This window comes from Lipotes vexillifer, unplaced genomic scaffold (assembly GCF_000442215.2).
Source record: "Lipotes vexillifer unplaced genomic scaffold, Lipotes_vexillifer_v1.1 scaffold1655, whole genome shotgun sequence".
Taxonomy (NCBI): Eukaryota; Metazoa; Chordata; class Mammalia; order Artiodactyla; family Lipotidae; genus Lipotes; species Lipotes vexillifer.
In genome coordinates, this window is record NW_006797028.1 from 530,479 (window position 1) to 548,853 (window position 18,375).

General features: G+C 38.0%; 1 protein-coding gene across 1 annotated transcript in view; it reads left to right on the forward strand.

Annotated features, from left to right (window-relative positions):
• LOC103083459 (parkin coregulated gene protein-like) overlaps positions 1-16,454 on the forward strand; it is an 86,466-nt gene extending 70,012 nt beyond the window's left edge. The window contains exons 2-3 of the mRNA XM_007469156.1: positions 15,683-15,817; positions 16,317-16,454. Of these exons, the coding sequence (XP_007469218.1) occupies positions 15,683-15,817; positions 16,317-16,379 (198 nt within the window). The 3' untranslated portion in view covers positions 16,380-16,454. The remainder of the gene's footprint in view (positions 1-15,682; positions 15,818-16,316) is intronic.
• The last annotated feature ends 1,921 nt before the right edge of the window (positions 16,455-18,375 follow it).

Below are 18,375 nucleotides of genomic sequence, written 5' to 3' on the forward strand. Positions count from 1 at the left end.
TGCGGAGCACAGGCTCCGGACATGCAGGCTCAGCGGCCATGGCTCACAGGCCCAGCCACTCAGCGGCATGTGGGATCTTCCTGGACCGGGGCACGAACCCGTGTCCCCTACATCGGCAGGCAGACTCTCAACCACTGCACCACCAGGGAAGCCCTATGGGGGATATTATTATCTCTTTTCCTAAATGATATATATCTTGAGGATAATATATTTGACTTATCTTTTTGTCCCCAATAATACCAAGCCTAGTGACTTGGAAATATTATGTATTCAACACATTTTTCAATGAATGAGTGATATAGGTAATATCTATTTTAGAGCCAATTTCTTAACTCTGTTTCTAATTAATATTTTAGTATATGTGACCATAAGTTCTTGAATTCAGATTTGTGAGTTTCTAACACAGAAAAATCTATACTTCACAAGTTCCTCTGGCTGTTCAAATAAGTGTATTCGTTATACATATATCTTGTATTCTAAAATCATTCTGGTTCTATAAGTGATTAGATAGCTTATGAATTCCAGTATTACAGTCCGTTGACAGTCTTTTTTTTTTTTTTTTTTTTTTTTTTTTTATATGCGGTACGCGGGCCTCTCACTGCTGGTGCCCTCTCCCGCTGCGGAGCACAGGCTCCGGACGTGCAGGCTCAGCGGCCATGGCTCACCGGCCCCGCCTCACTGCTGGTGCCCTCTCCCGCTGCGGAGCACAGGCTCCGGACGTGCAGGCTCAGCGGCCATGGCTCACGGGCCCAGCCGCTCCGCGGCATGTGGGATCCTCCCAGACCGGGGCACGAACCCGTGTCCCCTGAATTAGCAGGAGGACTCTCAACCACTGCGCCACCAGGGAAGCCCCCACTGACAGTCTTTTCTTCCCCCATTTCCAGTTACCACTAACTTTATCCTGCTTTAACAATCACACCGTGCTAGCAGCTCAGATTTTGACAGCCCATAGGTCAGAATAACTCCCAAAGCTTATATCTGGTTTTACTTCATATTCCTTATTCATTACTCAATGCATTATAGTCTGGCTTCCACCCCATCATGCCACTACAGCTGTTTAATTTTCAGAGATCTTTCATTCTTCTTCTTAATTGATCTCCTTGTATCATTAAAACAAAAGAAAAGCAAAATTTGTCCCTCTCATTCTCTGATTTCTGTGATTTACTTGCCTTCCCCATTTACTTGCCACCATTCTGACTGTACTTTCTATTCTCCCATAGAATTCCAAATCTCCAGGTAATGTCTCGGGTTCCCAGCATTTTCCTCACTATATACTTTCCCTTTGGAAAAATTTGCCAACTTCCATAGATTTAACCCAACCACTTTATTATAGACAAACTTTGTCGACAGGCTAGATCTCCCTAATAATCTCCATACAGGTTGTTCCAGTGGTTTAATGACCAAGTCTAGTTTGTCCCCAGGCATTTCAACCATAAGGTGAAGAACCTGATCCCACCACAGTGTCGAATATGGCTTGTTAGGAAAGGTTTCTTAGGAGAGGTGAGGTTTGTGCTTAGTCATGAAGGTGATTAGTAGTTTCAGGAGAAAAAGAAGGAGAATAAAAAAGAGTAGTAAAGGGGTGAGAGAGAATAACAGATTGATGGGACAGCAAAATCAAGAAGACCAATGAGAGCAGGGCATGCCTGAGAACTGCCAGTGTTTGGGTTTAATTTATTCTTGGGTACCTGTAGAGGAATGCTGGGGAGCAACACTCAGCTTTTGCAAATGTCTTTGTGTGGCGTGTCTGTGGGAAATCATTTACGGATTCTAAGTAGATGAGAGATATGATTTAATTCGTCGCTTAAAATATTCATTGTGCAGCTGACAGAGGAATGATCTAAACAAGGCAAAGCTGGAGGCAAAAAGAGCAAGTAAAGAGAAAGAAACTCTCCTATAAAAAATTTAAAACCTTTAAATGCTAAATAAGTAAAAATGGAAGGCAAAATGATAAGTAGATATTTGTTGTAAATGCAAACATGGTTAATATCTTTTAATATAAAAAACTCATACAAATTGATTTTAATATAGAAAAGACATGAACATACGTTCACAAATGTATTCATATAGCATTTATACTAAAATGAGAAAACGTTCATCCTCATTTGTTAAACATAGTAATCCAAATTGAACAATAAGATGTTATTGACTGAATGTGTCCCCCCAAAATTTATATGTTGAAGCCCTAACCCCCAATGTGATGGAGGTGGGAACTTTGAGAGGTAATTAGGTTTATGTGATGGCTTCATGAGAGTGGGGTCTCTGTGATGGGATTAGTGTTCTTATAAGGAGAGGAAAAGAGCCCAGAGCTTGCTATCTCTCTGCCATGTGAGGATCCAGTGAGAAGGTAGCAGTCTGCAAGATAGGAAGGGGGTTCTCACTGGAACCTGACCTTGCTGGCACCCTGATCTCAGATGTCCAGTCTCCAGAACTGAGAAAATAAAATTTCTCTTGTTGAAGTCATCTAGTCTGTGGTATTTTGTTATAGCAGCCCAAGCAGACTAAAACAGAAGACCTATTTAATTAGCAAATAATTTTATCAAGAATCATAAAATATAAATTTTGATCTCATCTCATACTGAAGATTCTGTCTGAAGGAAATAATATAAAATGTGGAAAATGTGATATGCCTGAAAATTTTATAATAATGTAATTACAAAAGGTGAATGAAATGGAAATAATATAAATTCCAAATATAATTGCAGATAGTTGGTAGAATATTGCTTAGCCACAAAAAATGAAAAAGTACACTAAATGGAAAGGACATAAAAATGAAAAAATGGTATTTGTATATATGTTCTTGGAAAAAGTCTAGAGAGAAAGCACAAACTTATTAATAGGTGATAGAATAGTAAGTGATTTAATAAGATTTTCTTCCATTCTACAGTTTATTATTTATGTAACTTAAACAAATTTATTATTCACACCTCTGTAGTCAGAAGCCTGCCTCATCTCTGCCTTTAGATCTCTTCATTCAATTAGTCATATGCCCTAGGTAATTCCCCTTTAAGTTTTTCCCAACCTTCTAGTACAGTGACTGAGGACATGTCCTATAGCGGCAGAGAGATTAGAAGTCAAATCTTTCCTCCTACTACCTAGTTCTGTGATTTCTGACAGGTTTTGAACATATCTAAGCTTTAATTTTCTTGTCTGTAAGACCATTTCATATGTGTTTTGTTGAAAACTGAAACCAATAATGTTTGTAAAGAACAAACGCAGTATAAGGGGATTTCTTTTTTATTCCTGATGCCACCCTAATTCAAGGCCTTTGCCATCTCATGCTTAGACGACTCCAGTAAAGTCCGGATTGATCATCTTGACTCCACATTCTCCTGACTCTAAGCCATCCTGTTAGGCCTCGGTCGAATAAGCTTCTTAAAATAGGTTACCTGTGTCACTTAGAAGTTTTCTCTATCACTCAACTGTCACCATAGGGCCTAACTTTTAAGGACTCCAAAGTATGCTCACACATATTGAATATTTATTGAAACATGTATATTTTACCATATGAGGCTCTTACTAACAAAAACATTACGATCATAGTGTTTTGTTATATCGTTAAGTTGTTACGGTGTTAAAGCTTCTTATAAAAATTTTACCTGGTAATGTAAGCTCACTTTTGTTAATGTTGAGGTGCCCTACCTACCAACAGTCAGGTTTGTTAACTGTTAATCTTTTGCAAGTATTTTTCTGGTTATTTGGTGACCTTAGGTATTGCATTTTTTTTGATGTATTAAAACAATTACAACTGGCAAATATCACAGACGCTGAATTATAATACTCCTTACTCAGAAATCTAGGCTGATGGCAACCAATTTACCAGTCCTGAGGCTAACATTCCAGTGCCTGGGTAGCTTGCAGACAATCCAGCTCTGGCCCACCAGCTTCTTAACCACAGTGATTTTATGAATCCGAATCTCATGCTGAAAAATTTCCTAATAAGGAAATTAGTGTCTTTGAATTTTAGTGTCTCAATGTTAGTGAGGTGGCTAAATGGACCAAATAGAAAAACACAATGTAGCTTCCCACTTGAAGTAAAAGTCTCCTTCTTTTTCTTTTTTTCTTTTTAGCAGTTTCAGTTTATGCTAAAAAATAAATCTACTGAAAAGGAAACTTTTGAACTATATGATGAAGAATTTTAGAGAAACTTCCTTCCTGCTAATTATTATTAGTTTTGTGACCATGACAGAGACTGTGATCTAAGTCCTAAATCCATTACAGCACATTCAATAAATGTAGGCATATAAAGTACTGTGTCATCTGTAGTCACTTCAAAGTGCATTCAATATCTCAGTTCCCAAGTGCATTCGATTTTATTAAAAGCATTCTGCTGCAACATCCATTCATCCTAATTGGTTTACAGATAGACCCCACCATTCAGGCAAATCCTAATTGCATTTTCCCACAAATCTAGTTTGATTTATGGTTCTTTATTTGCTCTATATTATTTATAATAAATCAGGAAAAAATTCTTAAGACATTAAATAAAATTTACAGTAGTCCTTGTACAAATATGAGACGTAAGGATTCTTAACAGCGTTTTTGTTGGCTTTTAAAGTTGTTTAGTCAAACTGTATCCATCTGTGTGATTTCCAGTAATAATATCTTTATTACCTTTCCAGGAATTATATTTCACTTGGTTTTCATGTACAGATTTTTAGAACTAGTTGGAATGAATTATGTATGTAATATTAAAAAAATAGTATGTCCTTCTGTAAGGTTTCAGTGGCTACCTATATATTTGGAACAGAAAAAAATATTATCTAGGGATAGAGTGACAGAGCATCTGCATGAAATTAGGTAATGTCCCTTTGCATTAACAAATCTAAGTGGTAATATTCTAGTCAGTTTTACAAATTATAACTCCTGAAATTCCAAGAGTTAATTTGGAATGGATCTATAGCAGAACTGAAAGAATCTAGTGTTTCAAAATAAGTAAATGGCAGAAATATAAAAACAGAGGATAACAGATACTCAATAAAATTTCCTCACTGTTGAGTAATTGCATATTAGCATGGACAATTTTTGTAAAACTAAGCAAAGACTTCCATGGAACTGTAGGTATGGAATCATTTCTCGAGAGAGCCCATAAAAATTTATGGGAAGAAAGAGGAAGTATAAGTTATCTGTTACAATTTATAAAAAGCCTTCTAGGCATCTTAGAAATGTATTCATTATTTGAAAAGTTTGGACAATTAGAATTTTGAGTTCTGAATCAGAAAGATGGGAATATTTAAAATAAGAGATATAAGGGAAAAGAGAACTTGATTTTAAGATAAATACAAAGAAAAAGGAGAAAAATGGATAATCTTAAATAAATTTTAAGTCAGTTAAATAAATGAGAGGCTTACTGTCAACAGCATAAATAATAACTTGGCATCTAAAAAAACTGAAAAAGATGGTTAGGATATGATGAGCAGGCAAAAAACCCTAAATAATTGCTGTAGCTGAATTTTTTAAATGAGAAATTGCATTTGATCTCTACTGGAATAGAAGAGAGGTCCCCAACACCCATAGTGTCAATGGAGAACACATGGGGGCAGATTGGACTTTCACCCCAGCCAGCAGTCATAAGAGGGTCTTCCCCCTTCCTGTTGGGGTGGTGTCAGAGGATGCCTCGTGGAGGGACAGGCACTGCCTAGCAGTAATGAGGCCACTTCATCTGTGTTGTCATGGTGGGGAGCAATAATGAGGCACTGCTACCCTTCCCTGTCAGGGAGGTGACAGTGGAGGCCGGTAGTGCTGAAACTCCCACCCTCACCCAGTGTTAATGAGGAGCTCCCTCCACATGGTTCAGCCGAGGCCAGGTGGGATACCAGTACTTCTGCCCCAACCTGGTAGTAATCAGGTGGCACCCCCCGCCTCATTTCTGCTAGAGAGGTGTAAGAATAAACCAGCTAAAGCAGAAGGTTTAAGATCTAGAGTCTCATAACACACCAGTGTCCAGGTTTCAATAAAAAAATCAGTTGTCACACCAAGAATCAGAAAGATTGTAAAGCGAATGAAAAAAGACAATCAGGGCTTCCCTGGTGGCGCAGTGGTTGAGAGTCCTCCTGCCAATGCAGGGGACACAGGTTCGTGCCCCGGTCTGGGAAGATCCCACATGCCGCAGAGCGGCTGGACCCGAGAGCCATGGCCGCTGAGACTGCGCGTCCGGAGCCTGTGCTCCACAACGGGAGAGGCCACAACAATGAGAGGCCCGCGTACTGCAAAAAAAACAAAAAAAACAAAACAAAACAAAAGACAATCAATAGATGCCACACACCCCCAGTCCCTGGCAAGCACCATTCCACTCTTTATGAGTTCAGTTTTTTTTTAGATTCCACAAAAAAGTGAGATCATACAGTATTTGTCTGTCTGATTTATTTCACTTAGCATAATGTCCTCAAGGTCTATGCATGTCATTCCAAACGGCAGGACTTCCTTCTTTTTATGGCTGAATAATAGTCCATTATATGTGTGTGTGTATGTATGTGTATATATATATATATATATATATATATATATATATATGTATGTATGTATCTCACATCTTACCTATTTACCCATTAAAAATTAATTTTTCAAAAATATAAAAAGTGAGGTATCTGTATACAAATAATAATAATACACATGTACACATGCACACGCATATGTACTATTGCACTATAACTTTCTGTAAATACATATGCATGCTGGCTATGTTTTCTTTCTTTAGTTTATGTTCTACCACTTCTGGGAGGTGTTAAAATGATGACATGATGGTAAATAGTAATTTGTTTTGATGTAACTTCTTGGCAAAATAAAAAACTGTTGATTCTTTATCATTTTCCAAAAATATGTTTCAAAATTTATTGCTCCATGAATTGCAAAAGTCCGGAGTGACATCTCTACATTTTCCATTATACTAACATTGTTGAGAATGTCCTCCTTTATATATAGCATCCAGCTCAGAACTCTGCACAAAGTAGTTGCTGTATGCGTATGGTCATTTAACAATTGAATGAAATTGGCTGAAAAATTCTAATACCAGAACAAATTTTAAATCTTCAATAAGTAAGAGTAAATCTTGCTTCTCCACTGTCCAGTGTCATTTCAGTTACTTATGTAATCATTTGCTGCACATAATGTGCTATGTAGTGAAGAACATTTTAAACTCTAACAAATGCCTTTATGTTACCTCACTCTTCAATTCCACTTCAGCATTTAATCATCTTAATAAGGTATTTCTTAATCTCCTACTCAGTTTCTTTTTGTTTTTTTTTTCTGTTTATGGGATTTTATTTTATTTTATTTTTTTAACATCTTTATGGAGTATAATTGCTTTACAGTGGTGTTAGTTTCTGCTTTATAACAAAGTGAATCAGTTATACATATACATATGTTCCCATATCTCTTCCCTCTTGCATATCCCTCCTCCCCCCCTCCCTATCCCACCCCTCCAGGTGGTCACAAAGCACCGAGCTGATCTCCCTGTGCTATGCAGCTGCTTCCCACTAGCTATCTACCTTACGTTTGGTAGTGTATATATGTCCATGCCTCTCTCTCGCTTTGTCACAGCTTACCATTCCCCCTCCCCATATCCTCAAGTCCATTATCTAGTAGGTCTGTGTCTTTATTCCTGGCTTACCCGTAGGTTCTTCATGACATTTTTTTTTTCTTAAATTCCATATATATGTTAGCATATGGTATTTGTCTTTCTCTTTCTGACTTACTCACTCTGTATGACAGACTTTAGGTCTATGCACCTCATTACAAATAGCTCAATTTCGTTTCTTTTTATGGCTGAGTAATATTCCATTGTGTGTTTGTGCCACATCTTCTTTATCCATTCATCCGATGATGGACACTTACGTTGTTTCCATCTCCGGACTATTGTAAATAGAGCTGCAATGAACATTATGGTACATGACTCTTTTTGAATTATGCTTTTCTCAGGGTATATGCCCAGTAGTGGGATTACTGTGTTATATGGTAGTTCTATTTGTAGTTTTTTAAGGAACCTCCATACTATTCTCCACAGTGGCTGTATCAATTTACATTCCCACCAACAGTGCAAGAGGGTTCCCTTTTCTCCACACCATCTCCAGCATTTATTGTTTCTAGATTTTTTGATGATGGCCATTCTGACTGGTGTGAGATGATACCTCATTGTAGTTTTGATTTGCATTTCTCTAATGATTAATGATGTTGAGCATTCTTTCATGTGTTTGTTGGCAGTCTGTATATCTTCTTTGCAGAAATGTCTATTTAGGTCTCCTGCCCATTTTTGGATTGGGTTGTTTGTTTTTTTGATATTGAGCTGCATGAGCTGCTTATAAATTTTGAAGATTAATCCTTTGTCAGTTGCTTAGTTTTCAAATATTTTCTCCCATTCTGAGGGTTGTCTTTTGGTCTTGTTTATGGTCTCCTTTGCTGTGCAAAAGCTTTTACGTTTCATTAGGTCCCATTTGTTTATTTCTGTTTTTATTTCCATTTCTCTAGGAGGTGGGTCAAAAAGGATCTTGCTGTGATTTATGTCATAGAGTGTTTTGCCTATGATTTCCTCTAAGAGTTTAATAGTTTCTGGCCTTACATTTAGGGCTTTAATCCATTTTGAGCTTATTTTTGTGTATGGTGTTACGGAGTGGTCTAATCTCATACTTTTACATGTACATGTCCAGTTTTCCCAGCACCACATATTGAAGAGGCTGTCCTTTCTCCACTGTACATTCCTGCCTCCTTTATCAAAGATAAGGTGACCGTATGTGCGTGGGTTTATCTCTGGGCTTTCTATCCTGTTCCTTTGATCTATCTTTCTCTCTTTGTGCCAGTACCATACTATCTTGATTACTGTAGTTTTGTACTATAGTCTGAAATCAGCGAGCCTGATTCCTCCAGCTCCATTTTTCGTTCTCAAGATTGCTTTAGCTATTCGGGGTCTTTTGTGTTTCCATACAAATTGTGAATTTTTTTCTTCTAGTTCTGTGAAAAATGCCAGTGGTAGTTTGATAGGGATTGCGTTGAATCTGTAGATTGCTTTGGGTAGTATAGTCATATTCACAATATTGATTCTTCCAATCCAAGAACATGGTATATCTCTCCATCTATTTGTATCATCTTTAATTTCTTTTATCAGTGTCTTATAATTTTCTTCATACAGGTCTTTTGTCTCCTTAGGTAGGTTTATTCCTAGATATTTTATTCTTTTTGTTGCAATGGTAAATGGAAGTGTTTTCTTAATTTCACTTTCAGATTTTTCATCATTAGTGTATAGGAATGCAAGAGATTTCTGTGCATTAATTTTGTATCCTTCTACTTTACCAAATTCATTGATTAGCTCTAGTAGTTTTCTGGTAGCTTCTTTAGGATTCTCGATAATAGTATCATGTAATCTGCAAACAGTGACAGCTTTACTTCTTCTTTTCCGATTTGGATTCCTTTTATTTCCTTTTCTTCTCTGATTGCTGTAGCTAAAACTTCCGAAACTATGTTGATTAAGAGTGGTGACAGTGGGCAACCTTGTTTTTTTCCTGATCTTAGTGGAAATGGTTTCAGTTTTTCACCATTGAGGACAATGTTGGCTGTGGGTTTGTCATATATGGCCTTTATTATGTTGAGGAAAGTTCCCTTTATGCCTACTTTCTGCAGGATTTTTATCATAAATGGGTGTTGAATTTTGTCAAAAGCTTTCTCTGCATCTATTGAGATGATCTTATGGTTTTTCTCCTTCAATTTGTTAATATGGTGTATCACATGGATTGTTTTGCGTGTATTGAAGAATCCTTGCATTCCTGGAATAAACCCCACTTGATCATAGTGTATGGTCCCTTTAATGTGCTGTTGGATTCTGTTTGCTAGTATTTTGTTGAGGATTTTTGCATCTATGGTCGTCAGTGATATTGGCCTGTAGTTTTCTTTCTTTGTGACATCCTTGTCTGGTTTTTGTATCAAGGTGATGGTGACCTCGTAGAATGAATTTGGGAGTGTTCCTCCCTCTGCTATATTTTGGAAGAGTTTGAGAAGGATAGGTATTAGCTCTTCTCTAAATGTTTGATAGAATTCGCCTGTGAAGCCATCTGGTCCTGGGCTTTTGTTTGTTGGAAGATTTTTAATCACAGTTTCAATATCAGTGCTTGTGATTGGTCTGTTTATATTTTCTATTTCTTCCTGATTCAGTCTTGGTAGGTTGTGCATTTCTAAGAATTTGTCCATTTCTTCCAGGTTGTCCATTTTATTGGCATAGAGTTGCTTGTAGCAATCTCTCATGATCTTTTGTATTTCTGCAGTGTCAGTTGTTACTTCTCCTTTTTCATTTCTAATTCTATTGATACGAGTCTTCTCCCTTTTTTTCTTGATGAGTCTGGCTAATGGTTTATCAATTTTGTTTATCTTCTCAAAGAACCAGCTTTTAGTTTTATTGATTTTTGCTATTGTTTCCTTCATTTCTTTTTCATTTATTTCTGATCTGATGTTTATGATTTCTTTCCTTCTGCTAACTATGGGGTTTTTTTGTTCTTCTTTCTCTAATTGCTTTAGGTGCAAGGTTAGGTTGTTTATTCGAGATGTTTCCTGTTTCTTAAGGTAGGATTTTATTGCTTTAAACTTACCTCTTAGAACTGCTTTTGCTGCATCCTATAGATTTTGGGTCGTCGTGTCTCCATTGTCATTTCTTTCTAGGTATTTTTTTTATTTCCTCTTTGATTTCTTCAGTGATCACTTCGTTATTAAGTAGTGCATTGTTTAGCCTCCATGTGTTTGTATTTTTTACAGATCTTTTCCTGTAATTGATATCTAGTCGCATAGCGTTGTTGTTGGAAAAGATACTTGAAACAATTTCAATTTTCTTAAATTTACAAAGGCTTGACTTGTGACCCATGATATGATCTATCCTGGGGAATGTTACATGAGCACTTGACAAAAATGTGTATTGGGCTTCCCTGGTGGCGCAGTGCTTGAGAGTCCGCCTGCCGATGCAGGAGACGCGGGTTCGTGCCCCGTTTCGGGAAGATCCCACATGCCGCGGAGCGGCTGGGCCCGTGAGCCATGGCCACTGAGCCTGCGCGTCCGGAGCCTGTGCTCCGCAAATGGGAGAGGCCACAACAGTGAGAGGTCCGCATAACGCAAGAAAAAAAAAAAAAAATGTGTATTGTGTTGTTTTTGGATGGATTGTCCTATAAATATCAATTAAGTCCATCTTGTTTAATGTATAATTTAAAGCTTGTGTTTCCTTATTTTTTTTCATTTTGGATGATCTGTCCATTGGTGAAAGTGGGGTGTTAAAGTCCCTGCTATGAATGTGTTACTGTCAATTTCCCCTTTTATGGCTGTTAGTATTTGCCTTATGTATTGAGGTGCTCCTATGTTGGGTGCATAAATATTTACAATTGTTATATCTTCTTCTTGGATCGATCCCTTAATCATTATGTAGTGTCCTTCTTTGTCTCTTCTGATAGTCCTTATTTTAAAGTCTATTTTGTCTGATATGAGAATTGCTACTCCAGCTTTCTTTTGGTTTCCATTTTCCTGAAATATCTTTTTCCATCCCCTTACTTTAAGTCTGTATGTGTTTCTAGGTCTGAAGTGGGTCTCTTGTAGACAGCAAATATATGGGTCTTGTTTTTGTATCCATTCAGCCAATCTGTGTCTTTTGGTGGGAGCATTTAGTCCATTTACATTTAAGGTAATTATCGATATGTATGTTCCTATTCCCATTTTCTTAATTGTTTTGGGTTCATTATTGTAGGTCTTTTCCTTCTCTTGTGCTTCTTGCCTAGGGAATTTCCTTTAGCCGTTGTTGTAAAGCTGGTTTGCTGGTGCTGAACTCTCTCAGCTTTTGCTTGTCTGTAGAGGTTTTAATTTCTCCATCAAATCTGAATGAGATCCTTGCTGGGTAGAGTAATCTTGGTTGCAGGTTTTTCTCCTTCATCACTTTCAGTATGTCCTGCCAGTCCCTTCTGGCTTCCAGAGTTTCTGCTAAAAGATCAGCTGTTAACCTTATGGGGATTCCCTTGTTTTCCCTTGCTGCTTTTAACATATTTTCTTTGTATTTAATTTTTGATTGTTTGATTAATATGTGTCTTGGCGTATTTCTCCTTGGATTTATCCTGTATGGGACTCTCTGTGCTTCCTGGACTTGATTAACTATTTCCTTTCCCATATTAGGGAAGTTTTCAACTATAATGTCTTCAAATATCTTCTCTGTCCCTTTCTTTTTCTCTTCTTCTCTGGAAGCCCTATAATTCGAATGTCGGTGCGTTTAATATTGTCCCAGAGTTCTCTGAGACTGTCCTCAGTTCTTTTCATTCTTTTTTCTTTATTCTGCTCTGCAGTAGTTATTTCCACTATTTTATCTTCCAGGTCACTTATCCGTTCTTCTGCCTCAGTTATTCTGCTACTGATCCCATCTAGAGTATTTTTAATTTCATTTATTGTGTTGTTCATTGTTGTTTGTTTCATCTTTAATTCTTCTAGGTCCTTGTTAAATGTTTCTTGCATTTTGTCCATTCTATTTCCAAGATTTTGGATCATCTTTACTATCATTATTCTGAATTCTTTTTCAGGTAGACTGCCTATTTCCTCTTCATTTGTTAGGTCTGGTGGATTTTTATCTTGCTCCTTCATCTGCTGTGTGTTTTTCTGTCTTCTCATTTTGCTTATCTTACTGTTTTTGCAGTCTCCTTTTTGCAGGCTGCAGGCTCGTAGTTCCCATTGTTTTTGGTGTCTCTCCCCAGTGGCTAAGGTTGGTTCAGTGGGTTGTGTCGGCTTCCTGGTGGAGGGGACTAGTGCCTGTGTTCTGGTGGATGAGGCTGGATCTTGTCTTTCTGGTGGGCAGGTCCACGTCTGGTGGTGTGTTTTGGGGTGTCTGTGGACTTATTATGATTTTAGGCAGCCTCTCTGCTAATGAGTGGGGTTGTGTTCCTGTCTTGCTAGTTGTTTGGCATAAGATGTCCAGCACTGTAGCTTGCTGGTCGTTGAGTGAAGCTGGGTGCTGGTGTTGAGATGGAGATCTCTGGGAGATTTTCGCCGTTTGATATTATGTGGAGCTGGGAGGTCTCTTGTGGACCAGTGTCCTGACGTTGGCTCTCACATCTCAGAGGCACAGCACTGATTCCTGGCTGCAGCACCAAGAGCCTTTCATCCACACGGCTCAGAATAAAAGGGAGAAAAAGTAGAAAGAAAGAATTAGTAGAAGTAGAAAGAAAGAACAAAAGAAAGAGAGAAAGAAAGAAAGAAAGAAGGGAGGGAGGGAGGGAGGAAGGAAGGAAGGAAAAAAAGAAAGAAAGAAGATAAAGTAAAATAAAATTAAGTAAGATAAAATATAATAAAGTTATTAAAATAAAAAATAATTAATAAGGAAAAATAAAGAAAAAATTAAAAAAACAAACAAAAACAAACAAAAAAACGGATGGATAGAAGCCTAGGACAAGTGGAAGCAAAGCTATACTGCATAAATCTTGCTCTTAAAGTCCACCTCCTCAGTTTGGGATGATTCGTTGTCTATTCAGGTATTCCACAGCCATCAAGTTGATCGTGGAGCTTTAATCTGCTGCTTCTGAGGCTGCTGGGAGAGATTTCCCTTTCTCTTCTTTGTTCTCACAGCTCCCAGGGGCTCAGCTTTGGATTTGGCCCCGCCTCTGCGTGTAGGTCGCAGGAGGGCGTTTGTTCTTCGCTCAGACAGGATGGGGTTAAAGGAGCTGCTGATTCGGTGGCTCCGGCTCCCTCAGGCCGGGGGGAGGGAGGAGCACGGAGTGAGGGCCGAGCCTGCGGCGTCAGAGGCGGCGTGACGTTGCACCAGCCTGAGGCGCGCCGTGCATTCTCCCTGGGAAGTTGTTCCTGGATCCCGGGACCCTGGCAGTGGCAGGCTGCACAGGTTCCCTGGAAGGGAGGTGTGGAGAGTGACCTGTGCTTGCACACAGGCTTCTTGGTGGCGCCAGCAGCAGCCTTAGCATCTCATGCCCGTGTCTGTGGTCCGTGCTTTTAGCCGCGGCTCGCGCCAGTCTCTGGAGCTCCTTTAAGCAGCGCTCTGAATCCCCTCTCCTCAACAAAAAGGGAAGAAAAAGTCTCTTGCCTCTTCGGCAGCTCCAGACTTTTCCCCGGACTCCCTCCCGGCCAGCCGTCGTGCACTAACCCCCTTCAGGCTGTGTTCACGCCGCCAGGCCTCTCCCTGTGCTCCGACCGAAGCCCGAGCCTCAACTCCCAGCCCCGCCCACCCCGGCGGGTGAGCAGAGAAGCCACTCGGGCTGGTGAGTGCTGGTCAGCCGTGATCCTCTGCAGGATTCTCTCTGCTTTGCCCTCCGCACCCCTGTTGCTGTGCTCTGCTCCGCGGCCCCGAAGCTTCCCCGACTCCGTCACCCACAGTCTCCGCCCGTGAAGGGGCTCCTAGTGTGTGGAAACATTTCCTGCTTCACAGCTTCCTCCCACTGGTGCAGGTCCCGTCCCTATCCTTTTGTCTCTGTTTATTTTTTCTTTTGCCCTACCCAGGTACATGGGGGTTTTCTTGCCTTTTGGGAGGTCTGAAGTCTTCTGCCAGCTTTCAGTAGGTGTTCTGTAGGATTTGTTCCATGTGTAGGTGTATTTCTGGTGTATCTGTGGGGAGGAACGTGATGTCTTCTGCCATCTTCCTGGAAGCTCCCTCAGTTTCTAATATTAGTCTTTATATGTGCTTCAGATAAAATGTATTTGGCATTATATAATATATCTGTTATATTAGATATATTTTATATATACTTTGTTAAAATTATTTTTCACACAGATATTAAAAATTAATATGGCATCAAATAACTTAAAATATTAAGATAGTAGGTAAATTATTTGCTCTCTTGTCTATTTAAGAATTAAAAAAATAATTGTTTTTATTAAACTAATGGATGACTAATATTTACCTTTTTTACAAACAGGTGAAGATAATAATGTTTAGGAATAAGGAACAATACAGCTGACTATCATTATCGAATGATAGTCATTCACTAATCACTGAATTTTGTAACATAATGAATTAGTTCATGTGTAAATATTGCAGATTTAAAAGTTGTAGTCAATGTGAATAACTCAATATGAAATGTTTCTTCTTTCATAAAACTCATAATTTGGCAGGTGAAAGATTCTCATATAATCTCTTCTAATGTTTCTTTCTCATAAATTCATGTTACGAAATGTATGCTATGCACAGTAGGCCACCATTTTTCTTCTTAAACTCTCTCATTTATCATCACTTAATTTTATATCACATTTTTATGGTTTTATTGTTAATACTTAGGATATGAGAACATATCCTAACATTTTATTTATATAGAAAGATTTGAAGGACATATTTGAAATTTATTTCTGGAGTATTCTACAAAGTATATCAGACCTGAGATTAGAATTTGCAATTATTAAGAATCTTAAAAGTTTTAACACTCTGAACTTAGTTGCTTCTCTTAAAATGTTTTCCTTAAACAAAAGTTCAGGCTTTTCTTCCTTATAAAGTGATATTTTAAAGTGACATTTTCTAGGAATGCTTTGTAAAGTAGCTTGAAATAAAGTAAATCCTTAACAGTTATTATAAAATAATTTTCTTCTCCAAATGTTTGTATTAGTGAGATTTTGGTTGTTTATTATTAAGATAATTTAGTTTGTCTTCCAGAACATTTTATACAAAATGAAACATAAAAGCCAAAGTCTTTTCACTATGCATTTTCCAATGTGTTTTAAAACCTGATTCCTATTTTTTTTTTCTTTAAAGGTGAGAGGCCCTCCAACTGCAGGAGCATTTAAAGAAAGACCAACGAAGCCCACAGCGTTTCGAAAATTTTATGAACGAGGGGACTTCCCAATTGCCCTTGAACATGATTCGAAAGGAAACAAAATAGCGTGGAAGGTAAGTCAGGGCACAGCTGGGAGAACCAGCTGTGCTCCCTGTGGAAGTGACATTTCCCAATGTCAAACAAACTTGGCTGATAAGTAAATAAGCTAGAGTGATTTCTTAGTGAATGGAAGATGGTAGGTAAGCTCTGAGAGAAAGCCCCCCTGTGTCAGCTGTCCGCCTTGACTAACAATTAAATTATAGCCTGCAAAAAAGAAAATGACAGAGTTGCTTTGCCTTAGAGAATTGTGTGCTGACCAATTCATCTCTATTTTTATGAGAACCTGGCGTCCCAGCCTGTTTCAGGCAGTCCATCAAATTATGGAACTGGTGGCTGGATACAAAGAACAACAGCCATTTATCTCCCCCAAATTTCACCTTCCTGCAGGACACTTCCAAATGGAAGCTTTAATTACCTGAATGGATAGGTCAAGATTGTCTGCTCCCTGGAAATGCAGTGTGGAATACAAAAGAAGGCCGGTTCTCACTGCTGCCCTCTCCTCTCTGTCTGCAGTACATGTCACCCAGCACAGTGGCTGTCATACGTGCCCTGTTAGAGGCTGACCTCGGCTGCTGAGACCATTACAGCACTGACATTTTTCTGACAAAAGGTTAATTGGTTTCAAAATAAATGTATTGCCTAATGACTCCATTTTAATGTGGCTGTTTCTTTCTAAAAGGCTCACTGATGTTATTTGTAAAAACTTGCCAATCTCTTAACTGAAGAAGGCTTTTACATTTAATTTGAAAAATGAATGCTGATCTCTAACCAGCTTCTGCTATTTAATTATTTTTTGTTATCAAGGACTTTGCTTTGGGTGATATTTATCAGCTAAAAGGGCTTCTCTGCCTGAAGAAAGAAAAGCAGTTGCACATGTGTGAGCATCACATCAGGTTAAGGAACATAAAAGGCTTTCCCAAATATCATTTTAAATTTAGCAATTGATCCATGTAATAAAAAAGTCCCACAGTAGTATCTGAAGGGTGAACCTCAGGATTGTTTATAATTAGTAACAAATAAATTTATATTAAAAAATAAAAATGATCAAAGTGTAGAATTCATCAAAGTAAATAGCTCAGAAATTCATTAAAATTAACCTTTTCCTTCTTTTATGGAAAAACTGAAAGAATTGTTTGCATTATTTCTAGTATGTCTTTAAATGTTTTCATATAATTATCAAACATTTTGAAATCTTGAGAAGTCACATGATATCCAGTTATTGAACTTAGAATTATTAAAAATTGTTTGGCAAGAGAAATCTGAAGATACCCTTGTTATTAAGTTTTGTCATAATTTTTTTAGGAGAATGAAGAGAATTATTATCCTGGAGAATTATTATCCTGGTTTTAATCATCTCTCTTAAAATTTGCATTTGTTATGTGAAAATGTGCATAAGAGAAAAAATTTATAGCAAGTATAACTAATTTACACATTTTATTCTTAAAAACTTTAATTTGGAGTTTTGTTTGTATTTGATTAGTTAGATGGATTTTGTGTTTGTTTGTCTATGTACCAATTCATTCACGATAGCATAGTGCAGGTTCTTAAGAACTCGATTCCTTCTGAGTAAAAGAATATGCCATATTTCTTTATAAAAAGTGAGTCGATTTTTGGTGTTTTAAGTAATTTTAGCACATAAAAATTCTATCAATAAAAAGAATTCATAGATTTTTTTGACCTGTTTGAATAATCATATGAGTAACTTTTAGAAATGTCAAAGAGACTAGAAAAAAATTCATCTTGAAAATAATAAAAATATAGGTGAATCATTTTGCTTTATCTTTGATAATCCAACAGTCAGATGGGATATAAATTGCTTTTCTTTTTTATAACTATATTAATTCTTTTAAGCTACTATTGACTACTGTACAGATTCAGCAAGCTAAAAAGTCAGAATAAAGAGGAAGCAATTTATTTGCTGCCACTGGTAGGATAATAGCATACATTTAAAGAAACATCTTATCCTATAACCGGTAGACTTCTACCTTTTAAAGCTTTATCAACCGGACTTCAATTGTACTACTGTAATGTTGAAGATAAAACATTAAAATTATTAAGCACAGGCTTGTGAGCAGTCTCTCAATATATTCATATTTATTCCTTGGCGCGTGTACTATAGGGAAAGTCCGGTACTTGGTAAGACCAGAGGCCTTCTTTTAGGATGCCATTTCTAAGGAAGGGGACCTTGAATGTTGAAGGAAGCAGGACTCCACATGCACCCCACAAAAGCAAACTAACTGAGCAACCCCAGACCCTGAACTGTACTTCGCTGTGTGTGGACAGAGCCCTGGTCAAGCAAACTTCTCATCTCATGTCCTAGCTCGCCCCTTGCTGAAGGTTCCTGAGTAGCTCTGATTCCCAGGAGAATACCTGTCCTCTCTCCACACTCCCTGTGACACCCCTGGGGCTCCAAAGGGGGTGATGAGTACCTGAAATGGTGTGCATAATTAAGTGGCAAGGAGATCCATTTCCTTTATCAGAATTTCAAGAGGCCTGAAAGACAGAAGTCACTGCCCTAAACCCTGATGAGACTTCCCCAGCATCTCAGGCTCATTCCAGTCTGTAAAGTTGC